This window comes from Oncorhynchus mykiss, chromosome 15 (genome assembly GCF_057628025.1).
Source record: "Oncorhynchus mykiss isolate SJ-2025 chromosome 15, ASM5762802v1, whole genome shotgun sequence".
Taxonomy (NCBI): domain Eukaryota; kingdom Metazoa; phylum Chordata; class Actinopteri; order Salmoniformes; family Salmonidae; genus Oncorhynchus; species Oncorhynchus mykiss.
The window spans coordinates 63,050,813-63,063,577 of NC_143036.1; the positions used below are offsets into that span (position 1 = coordinate 63,050,813).

General features: G+C 46.1%; 1 protein-coding gene across 2 annotated transcripts in view; it reads right to left on the minus strand.

Moving 5' to 3' along the window:
* The window catches only part of ppfia2 (PTPRF interacting protein alpha 2), a 269,462-nt gene that overhangs the window by 65,487 nt on the left and 191,210 nt on the right, over positions 1 to 12,765 (minus strand). For both annotated transcript variants that reach the window (XM_090200717.1, XM_090200718.1), the window contains exons 9-14: positions 7,153 to 7,287; positions 4,365 to 4,448; positions 3,954 to 4,085; positions 3,784 to 3,846; positions 1,699 to 1,796; positions 469 to 607 (exon numbers count right to left, since the gene is read on the minus strand). In XM_090200717.1, coding sequence (XP_090056843.1) covers positions 469 to 607; positions 1,699 to 1,796; positions 3,784 to 3,846; positions 3,954 to 4,085; positions 4,365 to 4,448; positions 7,153 to 7,287 — 651 coding nt within the window. The remainder of the gene's footprint in view (positions 1 to 468; positions 608 to 1,698; positions 1,797 to 3,783; positions 3,847 to 3,953; positions 4,086 to 4,364; positions 4,449 to 7,152; positions 7,288 to 12,765) is intronic.

Sequence of the window (12,765 nt, forward strand, 5' to 3'; positions counted from 1 at the left end):
ATTTATGTTACAATCCTGAGACACTGTAACAGTAGCAATTTATAACACTGATCCTCAAAGGCAATGCTAACCAATCATACCCATCTCCAACAGGTTTCCCTCTGTCGTGCTAATGCTAACCAATCATACCCATCTCCAACAGTTTTCCCTCTGTCGTGCTAATGCTAACCAATCATACCCATCTCCAACAGTTTTACCTCTGTCGTGCTAATGCTAACCAATCATACCCATCTCCAACAGTTTTCCCTCTGTCATGCTAATGCTAACCAATCATACCCATCTCCAACAGTTTTTCCTTTGTCGTGCTAATGCTAACAGTCTGGCTCCATGCAACCATGTATGTCATACAGACCTGAGTTCAAAGACTTTATCTGTACTTGTTTAAGCTTTCCTGGCTTAATGGATAGAATAGACCTGGTACTGCCTCTACCTCAGCCAGGGCTGACCAGAGAAAGACTAGTTCCTGACCTTGCTCTCGTCCCTGTGGAGACCCATGCGTCCTCTCCTGGGCCTGCGGATGACCTTGGCTGACCGGTAGTGGTCTGACTGGGTCTCAGCCAGGGAGCCCAGGGAAAAGCGGAGCTCCCCCGACGTGTCTAGGTGAGACCTGATAGATAGATAGATAGATAAAGAGAGAGACAGAAACACAGAGAGAGAGAGAGAACATGCATGTCAGACACCGTAACATCAAGTTTGTTCAAAGGCAGCACTGAAATCGCAGATATTGTGCAAAGAATAATACCAAAACCAAGAGGATCTGCTTGTTTAAAATGGCCTGTTTGGTTATCTAGTAGGAAAACAGTGGTGTGACGCATCAGGCAATTTGTAAGGAATCAACAGTCAGTGCTTGTGTGGTTTTCAACCGGTGGCAAATAGCTTTTTTAATGAGTTGGGACTGAAGAGGACAATCAGGAGATCATGACAGCTGCTGTCATCACAGAACTCTAGCCCAGTTATTGGACTTCATCACACATTTTGTCAGTGGAAAAATAAAATCTCATTTAAATGTAGGTATTGGAGGGAAGCAGAATGATCTGTGTAGTGATGCTATCTCTAACCATCTCAGAGAAATGTAGCTGAATCTAAACGGAGATGTTGGGAAAATGTTACAGTTATGTTCTGTCACTACTCCATCTTGAACAAACAGAGACATGCCACATTATTTCTGAGGGTTTCTGTAGGATATCTATATAAAAGGAATCCCCCAACCAGACACACATACACACACACACACACACACAAACACACACAAACACACACAAACTACAGTGAGAGTACAAAACATTAAGGACACATGCCCCTTCCATGACATAGAATGACCTGGTGAATTCAGGTAAAAGCCATGATCCCTTGTGTGCCATGTGTGCCAATGGGCAAGACAAAGGATGAAGTGCATTGGAACAGGATATGGTAGTAGGTGCCAGAGGTACTGGTTTGTGTCAAGAACTGCAACTGTGCTGGGTTTTTCACGCTCAACAGTTTCCCGTGTGTATCAAGAATGATCCACCACCCAAAGGACATCCAGCCAACCTGACACAACTGTAAACACCTTGTAGAGTCCATGCCCCGACAAATTGAGGGCAAAGGGGGGGAAGAGGGGGGGTGCAACTCAATATTAGGAAGGTGTTCATAATGTTTTGTACACTCAGTGCATATGCACACACACACACACACACACACACAGTCCTACAAACTCACCCATACCGTGACAGAGTGGGTTCTGTGAGTGAGCCTGTTCTCAGTCGGAACTGGTCCAACTCTGATCTCAGCTTGTCTATCTCATCTGCCAGATGAGTCTGGAGGGAAGCCAGGAAACAAGGACAACATGAGGTGTACAGAAAACCTTGTGAAGTTTCTTATTCATTACTGTAAAACCCTGGATTTCAATTTCAATCTCCACAACATGATTGGACAGCACTTGCTCGTCAGTTCTCGTACTCTGCGTGGTTATGGATTTCTATCTCACTATCTGAACCGAGAGCAATGGTTTCTTGTGAATATTCAATGGAGAAGATGATAACAAATTAAACCCAAAGTCCAACACCCAGATCATTATTTACAGTGCCTTGCGAAAGTATTCGGCCCCCTTGAACTTTGCGACCTTTTGCCACATTTCAGGCTTCAAACATAAAGATATAAAACTGTATTTTTTTGTGAAGAATCAACAACAAGTGGGACACAATCATGAGGTGGAACGACATTTATTGGATATTTCAAACTTTTTTAACAAATCAAAAACTGAAAAATTGGGCATGCAAAATTATTCAGCCCCTCTAATTTCAGTGCAGCAAACTCTCTCCAGAAGTTCAGTGAGGATCTCTGAATGATCCAATGTTGACCTAAATGACTAATGATGATAAATACAATCCACCTGTGTGTAATCAAGTCTCCGTATAAATGCACCTGCACTGTGATCGTCTCAGAGGTCCTTTAAAAGCGCAGAGAGCATCATGAAGAACAAGGAAAACACCAGGCAGGTCCGAGATACTGTTGTGAAGAAGTTTAAAGCCGGATTTGGATAGAAAAAGATTTCCCAAGCTTTAAACATCCCAAGGAGCACTGTGCAAGCGATAATATTGAAATGGAAGGAGTATCAGACCACTGCAAATCTACCAAGACCTGGCCGTCCCTCTAAACTTTCAGCTCATACAAGGAGAAGACTGATCAGAGATGCAGCCAAGAGGCCCATGATCACTCTGGATGAACTGCAGAGATCTACAGCTGAGGTGGGAGACTCTGTCCATAGGACAGCAATCAGTCGTATATTGCACAAATCTGGCCTTTATGGAAGAGTGGCAAGAAGAAAGCCATTTCTTAAAGATATCCATAAAAAGTGTCGTTTAAAGTTTGCCACAAGCCACCTGGGAGACACACCAAACATGTGGAAGAAGGTGCTCTGGTCAGATGAAACCAAAATTGAACTTTTTGGCACAATGCAAAACGTTATGTTTGGTGTAAAAGCAACACAGCTCATCACCCTGAACACACCATGCCCACTGTCAAACATGGTGGTGGCAGCATCATGGTTTGGGCCTGCTTTTCTTCAGCAGGGACAGGGAAGATGGTTAAAATTGATGGGAAGATGGATGGAGCCAAATACAGGACCATTCTGGAAGAAAACCTGATGTAGTCTGCAAAAGACCTGAGACTGGGACGGAGATTTGTCTTCCAACAAGACAATGATCCAAAACATAAAGCAAAATCTACAATGGAATGGTTTAAAAATAAACATATCCAGGTGTTAGAATGGCCAAGTCAAAGTCCAGACCTGAATCCAATCGAGAATCTGTGGAAAGAACTTAAAACTGCTGTTCACAAATGCTCTCCATCCAACCTCACTGAGCTCGAGCTGTTTTGCAAGGAGGAATGGGAAAAAATGTCAGTCTCTCGATGTGCAAAACTGATAGAGACATACCCCAAGCGACTTACAGCTGTAATCGCAGCAAAAGGTGGCGCTACAAAGTATTAACTTAAGGGGGCTGAATAATTTTGCACGCCCAATTTTTCAGTTTTTGATTTGTTAAAAAAGTTTGAAATATCCAATAAATGTCGTTCCACTTCATGATTGTGTCCCACAAGTTGTTGATTCTTCACAAAAAAATACAGTTTTATATCTTTATGTTTGAAGCCTGAAATGTGGCAAAAGGTCGCAAAGTTCAAGGGGGCCGAATACTTTCGCAAGGCACTGTACCTATTAAAAAGCACTTATGAAACCAACCTCGAGTAAAATTAAAAACTGAGGGAGAGAAAAACAGAATCATTTCTGATCCGGGGGGGACGTACTTTTTCATGGATTGAATCCTCGTACTGTTTTCTGTAGCCTTCCGAGTCTTGTATTAAAACGTTCTGAAATGGAAAGAGAAGTATTCCAGTCAATCTATGGCCATTTCCTCAAATTCATCTGAAATAAAACTTTATGACGTATTGGTATTGATGTGGTCTCCATGTTTAACCTTCTCTTCCAGAGCAGCCATCCTCTCTTTCAGGTGGAGCTGAAGACGTTCGTTGGACTCTGTGAGAAGTCTGTCCACCGTGTCCGACAGGCGCTTGTTGTGTTCCTCGTTCATCTTTTCTCTCTGCCGAGCCTGAGGGGGACAAAAAATACAAAGTGTGTGACTTTCAAAAGCAGAATGTAGCAGCATGTAGCTTAATCTAGCATACTAGCCTTATGGCAGCTAGTATGCTAGGCTGCCCATGGTCAGTGAATAGGTGGAATGTAGCATCATGTAGCATAACCTAGCCTAGCATACTAGCCTTATGGCAGCCAGCACGCTAGGCTGCCCATGGTCAGCACACAGGCGGCATTGCATCATGTAGCATAACCTAGCCTAGCATGTTAGCATAGTCCCCCGGGGATGACTCACTCTGAGCAGCTCCTGGTGCTTCTCCTCCAGCTGGCCCTCCAGGTGCCTCATGCGTTCCTCGATGCTGCCGTGGCGCTCCTCCGCCTGCAGGGGCCACCACAGAGACAGGGGTGGGGGGGAAAGAAAGGGGGGCAGGGGGCACAATGACCCGCCAGTTTAGCAGCCATGGAGGGCAACACAGGCACATAATGCAGGGGCAACAAGACAAGACAGAGCCAAAAGCCTCTACTCCTCCAGTCTCAGATGGAACAGATAGATCACCAAAGCACAGGTAGAGAGAGGGGTGAGAGAAGGGACAGGTCACAAGCAGTTGCTGCAGCAGTTAAGTCTACTAGCAATGAGCCCAGCCAGTGACATGCAGCTTTCCCCACAGTTTCAACCCTGCCTACGGAAAAACAAATATCCCCCACAAGCAATCCCAGTACAATGACTCGCGACAACAAAAAGAAAGAAAACCAGCATGGATTTTTTTTTAAATGTAGTCTAGTATTTAGCGACAGTACTGTGGCACCCTGTGAGACTACCTTCCTAAGAATGGAGTTCATGTCTTGGAGTTTAGCTTCCATAACAAACTGATAATCATCAGGAGAGGAGGCGGAGCTCGAGTCAGACTATGGGGCAGCAGGAGAGGAGAGGAACATATCACAGGGTCAGAGGTGATCACATGCATAGCCTGCACATACAGTACTAACACATAACAAACAACACATTATTGAAAAGACACTCCGGAATATTCTACATGTATGATGATAATTAGTGGGGCAAAAAAGTATTTAGTCAGCCACCAATTGTGCAAGTTCTCCCACTTAAAAAGATGAGAGAGGCCTGTAATTTTCATCATAGGTACACTTCAACTATGACAGACAAAATGAGAAAAAAAATCCAGAAAATCACATTGTAGGATTTTTAATGAATTTATTTGCAAATTATGGTGAAAAACAAGTATTTGGTGAATAACAAAAGTTTATCTCAATACCTTGTTATATACCCTTTGTTGGCAATGACAGAGGTCAAAAGTTTTCTGTAAGTCTTCAAGGTTTTCACACAGTGTTGCTGGTATTTTGGCCCATTCCTCCACGCAGATCTCCTCTAGAGCAGTGATGTTTTGGGGCTGTTGCAGAGCAACACGGACCTTCAACTCCCTCCAAAGATTTTCTATGGGGTTGAGATCTGGAGACTGGCTAGGCCACTCCAGGACCTTGAAATGCTTCTTACGAAGCCACTCCGTTGCCCGGGCGGTGTGTTTGGGATCATTGTCATGCTGAAAGACCCAGCCTCGTTTAATCTTCAATGCCTTTGCTGAGGGAAGGAGGTTTTCACTCAAAATCTCACGATACATGGCCCCATTCATTCTTTCCTTTACAATGATCAGTCGTCCTGGACCCTTTGCAGAAAAACAGCTCCAAAGCATGATGTTTCCACCCCCATGCTTCACAGTAGGTATGGTGTTCTTTGGATGCAACTTTTGGTTTCATCTGACCATATGACATTCTCCCAATCTTCTTCTGGATCATCCAAATGCTCTCTACCAAACTTCAGACGGGCCTGGACATGTACTGGCTTAAGCAGGGGGACACGTCTGGCACTGCAGGATTTGAGTCCCTGGCGGCGTAGTGTGTTACTGATGGTAGGCTTTGTTACTTTGGTCCCAGCTCTCCAGGTCATTCACTAGGTCCCCCCGTGTGGTTCTGGGTGAGATCTTGCGTGGAGCCCCAGATCGAGGGAGATTATCAGTGGTCTTGTATGTCAGCAAATTTGCCAATAATTGCTCCCACAGTTGATTTCTTCAAACCAAGCTGCTTACCTATTGCAGATTCAGTCTTCCCAGCCTGATGCAGGTCTACAATTTTGTTTCTGGTGTCCTTTGACAGCTCTTTTGTCTTGGCCATAGTGGAGTTTGGAGTGTGACTGTTTGAGGTTGTGGACAGGTGTCTTTTATACTGATAACAAGTTCAAACAGGTGCCATTAATACAGGTAACGAGTGGAGGACAGAGGAGCCTCTTAAAGAAGAAGTTACAGGTCTGTGAGAGCCAGAAATCTTGCTTGTTTGTAGGTGACCAAATACTTATTTTCCACCATAATTTGCAAATAAATTCATAAAAAATCCTACAATGTGATTTTCTGGATTTTTTCCCCTAATTTTGTCTGTCATAGTTGAAGTGTACATATGATGAAAATTACAGGCCTCTCTCATCTTTTTAAGTGGGAGAACTTGTACAATTGGTGGCTGACTAAATACTTTTTTGCCCCACTGTACATAAGCAGTGTTGAAATGACCTCTCCTAGAATATGATGGAGCGGTTAAAGTAACTGTCCAGTGACAATCTCACTTCTAAAAGTTCATATTCTGTTAACTCATACCCAAATCATTTTGCTGACTTATCCTATACTCATATTTGTGGCCAAAGCATTAATTGGAAAAGAACACATAAAAGACCCCACTTCTGTTTAAAAAATGCTTGCTATTTCCTCCTGGAGAATGAGCTGGCCAATCAGCGGTCTACTTGCATTAATATTTTATATGATTGGTACACGCCCACACCATTCGGTTGTTGCGGTATGCCCACAACATTCCAACACAGAAAATATGCTTTTTAACATAATTCATTTACATTTCAAAAAATTGGGAAGGAAACTATTTCACTAATATTGTATTTCATTTTAGGTCATAATTCATAGAAATCTGGAAGCACTGGAGTTACTTTAATGATGGGAGCAACGTGTGCTGTGTCTTTGTTTATGTGTGTGTGACTGTGTGTGTGTGTGTGTGTGTGTGTGTCCTCTCACCTTGGTGAGTGCTGCTATCCTCTGGGCCAGTTCAGCCTCCACCTCTGGCAGGGTCTCAGCCTTTCTCATGGTCTGCTGCAGCTTCTGCTCTGCTATCTCCAAACGCTCCAGCAGCTGCCTGTTCTTATCCTCCATCTGCACACACACACACGCAATGCATGCACAGGGAAACACACACACAGAGGAAAACATTGTGGCTTATGACCTCGTCCCATATCACACATGGAGTTCCACTCAATGCCAATCTCAAGAGCATTATCTGAGTATTTCTGGACAAACTAAGTCACATGTAATACATATAGAACAGAATACAGTATACATACCACAGCCGATGTGAGTAAAACATTTAAATGTGTTAACCCTCCCCGGCCGTGTCATCAGAGCATGCGCAGACCAGCTGGCTGGTGTGTTTACGGACATATTCAATCAATCCTTATCCCAGTCTGCTGTTCCCACATGCTTCAAGAGGACCACCATTGTTCCTGTTCCCAAGAAAGCTAAGGTAACTGAGCTAAACGACTACCGCCCCGTAGCACTCACTTCCGTCATCATGAAGTGCTTTGAGAGACGAGTCAAGGATCATATCACCTCTATCCTACCTGACACCCTAGACCCACTCCAATTTGCTTACCGCCCCAATAGGTCCACAGACGACGCAATCGCAACCACACTGCACACTGCCCTAACCCATCTGGACAAGAGGAATACCTATGTAAGAATGCTGTTCATCAACTACAGCTTAGCATTTAACACCATAGTACCCTCCAAACTCGTCATTAAGCTCAAGACCATGGGTCTCGACCCCACCCTGTGCAACTGGGTACTGGACTTCCTGACGGGCCGACCCCAGGTGGTGAGGGTAGGTAACAACATCTCCACCCCACTGATCTTCCACTACATCCACCTTCCACTACATGGAGTATACATTAGTGATGTAATGATTCACCGATAGACATTTGATTAGGGGACCGATGTCTAAGATACAAGTGCATTGTTCCGCGGAGCCTAAACTGATCCAAACGCAGGATGGATCGGTCAGAAAATGTATTCAAACGTTACGTATCCCTGGTTCACTAAAATGTTTTGCTTATATTACATTCTATCATCTGAAAATACCTCTCATCTTTAGCGACAGCTGATGTGTCCTCTCCTTCAGTGTCCAACTTCATGTAACTGTGTTGACAGTCATTGATCTACAAGTCATTTTGCACGCTGAACAACACCGGGCAATATCAGTAGCCTATAGTCAAACTGCGCACAGTTCCCAGTTTCGTAAACTGACCAACACGAGGTAGGCGCCTGTTCCTGATCTTGCACATCTACGGGCACCTTCAGCATTCAAATGCTAAAATAGCTTGCGTGATATTAGGATTCATTAATTGAATGACGGCAATAACCTAGCAAATGAGAGGCTATCTATGCGCTGTTGAAAATTGTATTTTACTGGAATAAAACTCAGCTGACTATACCTGCTGAACGGGTTTTACAATATATTTGATTTTGATTGTTCAGGTTCACCAACAGCAAAGGTTTTGGTAGTTCTGTTTTAAACATTCAGTGCATATGTTTTTTATTTTTATATACAGGTAAAAAGTTGATAATTTCATAACGAGGACAGAAATCACTTTGTGAGGCTCACTGCACGGCGGAGCAAGAGGAGAAGATAATCTCACTCCGTAAAAACACCATTCGATTTGGAGATGGGGGTGAAATCCAAAATTGTGCTGTGTATTCATTGCCCATGTCATAGGTTATTTGTAAACGATACATATTGATACATTACTAGATCAAACACAATCTGCAAAAATGACAAGTGGGTGATGGTGATTTCAGAACCAAAGTGGGGAGGACAAAAAACATTGCCACCACTAATCTGATAGTGGGGTGGCTCAGCTAAGGTGCCTTACATCATTTACAAACAAACACACTTCAGAATAGACAGATTCAGCTCAGAGAGGCCCAGCTCATGAGCTCCATCAGCAGCAGATATTGAATGTCAAAATGAATGTGTTTATGCAACAAATGTTTCTGCAGCTAATCGTATCGCATCAAATCGCATCGATTCGTTCTCTACTCAAACTGACTGCACCGAATCGTTTCAAACTTAAATGTATCGTTCCTATATCGTATTGGAGCCCTTATGTCTAGATAGGTATCGAATCGTCTTGAAAGAGATAGATGCACACCCCTAGTAGACATCATTTAAAGTACAGCAGTAGAGACAAAGTTAAACCTCTGTTTCCCTATGTCCGAGTCAATCTTCCTCCTGGTTCTGCTCAATTTCAGGCTGTTCCATTTTCAGAGACTATTTGGCAGCTGTCCCACACCCAGTAATTAGACATGAGTGGGCTAGGGTCCGTGGGGGGCCTGGAGGAACTAGACCAGGGCTCTCTGTGTGTCTCTCTGCTATACTGTGTATTTACTACTACTGTATATATACACAGGCCCAGCACTTTGGGGAAAAAAACTACTCCCTGCATCCTCTCTCGCCATCCTTTCTTTAATCTCTCTGTCCCCTCTTCGTCCCTAATGAGTAACTCATCATCAAAAGTCAGTGCCTAGGCACTGAGGCAGGGCAGGAGGTTCCGGACCGTGGACCGTCACGGGAGGTTCCGGACCGTGGACCATCGTGGGAGGTTCGGGACCGTGGACCGCCGCGGGAGGTTCCGGACCGTGGACCGCCGCGGGAGGTTCCGGACCCTGGACCGCCGCGGGAGGTTCCGGACCGTGTACCGTCGCAGGAGGTTCCGGACCGTTTACCGTCGCTGGAGGTTCCGGACCGTGGACCGTCGCGGAAGGTTCCGGACCGTGGACCGTCGCAGGAGGTTCTGGACTGTGGACCGTCGCCGGATGCTCTGGACTGTGGACCGCCGCCGGATGCTCTGGACTGTGAACCGTCGCCGGAAGCTCTGGACTGGGAACCGTCGCCGGAAGCTCTGGACTGGGAACGGTCGCCGGAAGCTCTGGACTGGGAACGGTCGCCGGAAGCTCTGGACTGGGAGCCGTCGCCGGAAGCTCTGGACTGTAAACCGTCGCCGGAAGCTCTGGACTGGGAACCGTCGCCGGAAGCTCTGGACTGGGAACCGTCGCCGGAAGCTCTGGACTGGGAACCGTCGCCGGAAGCTCTGGACTGTAAACCGTCGCCGGAAGCTCTGGACTGGGAACCGTCGCCGGAAGCTCTGGACTGGGAACCGTCGCCGGAAGCTCTGGACTGGGAACCGTCGCCGGAAGCTCTGGAATGGGAACCGTCGCCGGAAGCTCTGGAATAGGAACCGTCGCCGGAAGCTCTGGACTGGGAACCGTCGCCGGAAGCTCTGGACTGGGAACCGTCGCCGGAAGCGCTGGACTGGGAACCGTCGCCGGAAGTTCTGGACTGGGAACCGTCGCCGGAAGCTCTGGACTGGGAACCGTCGCCGGAAGCTCTGGACTGGGAACCGTCGCCGGAAGCTCTGGACTGGGAACCGTCGCCGGAAGCTCTGGACTGGGAACCGTCGCCGGAAGCTCTGGAATGGGAACCGTTGCCGGAAGCTCTGGAATGGGAACCGTCGCCGGAAGCTCTGGACTGTGAGTGCGCACTGGAGGCCTAGTGCGTGGAGCTTGTACAGGTAGCACCGGACTGGGGAGGCGCACTAGAGGCCTGATGCGTGGAGCTGGCACAGGTTGCACCGGACTGGTGACACTCTCTTCAGGGCGAGTGTGAGGGGGAGGTACAGGACGTATCGGACTGGGAACACACACTTCAGGGCGAGTGCGAGGAGGAGACACAGTACGTACCGAACTGGAGAGACGCACTGGAGGCCAGAACCGTGGAGCCGGCCCAGGTTGCACCAGACTGCTAACCGGAACCTCTGGTCGGATGTTGAGCAGAACACACTTGCACAACATTTCTCATCTCTCTCGCTCCCAACTTCCCCATTGCCTCCCTGACGGTCTCTGGCTCTTCAGGGCGAGTGCAGGGAGCAGGCACATGACGTGCCGGGCTGGTGAGGCGCACTGGAGAACTGGTGCGTAGAGCCGCAACAGATGGCACCAGACTGATGCCCCAATCTTTAGCTCGCCTGCGCTGCAGCCTACTCTTCACCAACATCATTCTCCGATATCCCTCTTCACACTGCTCCATCAACTCCCAGGCGGGCTCTGGCTCTCTTCCTCGACCAACCACCTCTCTATCGCCTGCTCCATGTGCTCTGGCTCTTCCCGCTTCTCAGCCGGCCACCCCCTGTGCCTCCCCACAAAAAAATATTGGGGTTGTCCTTGGGCTTTCTGTGGCCGCGAACCCTGGCGTCGTCGCTGTCCTCCGTTATTACCTTCCGTCTGCCGCCAAGGAAGGGTTTCGCATCCACCCATCACTTCCCATGTCCAAAACTCCTTTACCTCGTGGATACGCTCCTTGGTCCTCTTTTGGTGGGATATTCTGTCACGGTTGTCGTAAGAACTGGACCAAGGCGCAGCGTACGTAGAGTTCCACATCTTTATTATAAAATGAAACTTAAGCAACACAAAACAATGAACGAACAACAAAACGTGACTACGTGGTGCACATGCACAAACACAAAATAATATCCCACAAACACAGGTGGGAAAAATAGCTACTTAAATATAATCCCCAATTAGAGACAACAATTACCAGCTGCCTCTAATTGGGAATCATACAAATCACCAACATAGAAAATAAAAACTAGAACACAACGTGGAAATAATAAACTAGAATACCCTCTAGTCACGCCCTGACCTACTACACCATAGAGAAACAATGGCTCTCTATGGTCAGGGTGTGACAGGCTGATGTAAAAAGGGCCTTATAAATACATTTGATTGACTGATTGATTGATTGGGTATATCAGACCATATATCACGGGTATGAGAAAACATTAACTTTTACTGCTTTAATTACGTTGGTAACCAGTTTATAATAGCAATAAGGCATCTCAGGGGTTTGTGCTATATGGCCAATATACCACGGCTAAGGGTTGTATCCAGGCACTCTGCGTTGCGATGTACATAAGAACAGCCCCTAGCCCTGCTATATTGGCCATATTCCACACCTCCTCAGGACTTATTGCTTAAATGTGTACAGAGTACTTTCTGTCTAGCAATGCGGATTCATGTGCGTGTGTGTATGTGTGTGTTCTCTATAGCTTGGCTATTTTTTTTAATTAAAATCCATCTGCCTTGAGCTCAGCTGTTGGTGCTGTATCTGTGATTGCTCCCCCTCCTTAATCATAACATTATTCACAATACCAAATAACTCAGGCACAGAAACCATGCACATCCACCCACACAGCATCTTCAAGTACAGTGCCTTGCGAAAGTATTCGGCCCCCTTGAACTTTGCGACCTTTTGCCACATTTCAGGCTTCAAACATAAAGATATAAAACTATTTTTTTGTGAAGAATCAACAACAAGTTGGACACAATCATGAAGTGGAACGACATTTATTGGATATTTCAAACTTTTTTAACAAATCAAAAACTGAAAAATTGGGCGTGCAAAATTATTCAGCCCCCTTAAGTTAATACTTTGTAGCGCCACCCACCTGCTGCGATTACAGCTGTAAGTCGCTTGGGGTATGTCTCTATCAGTTTTGCACATCGAGAGACTGACATTTTTTC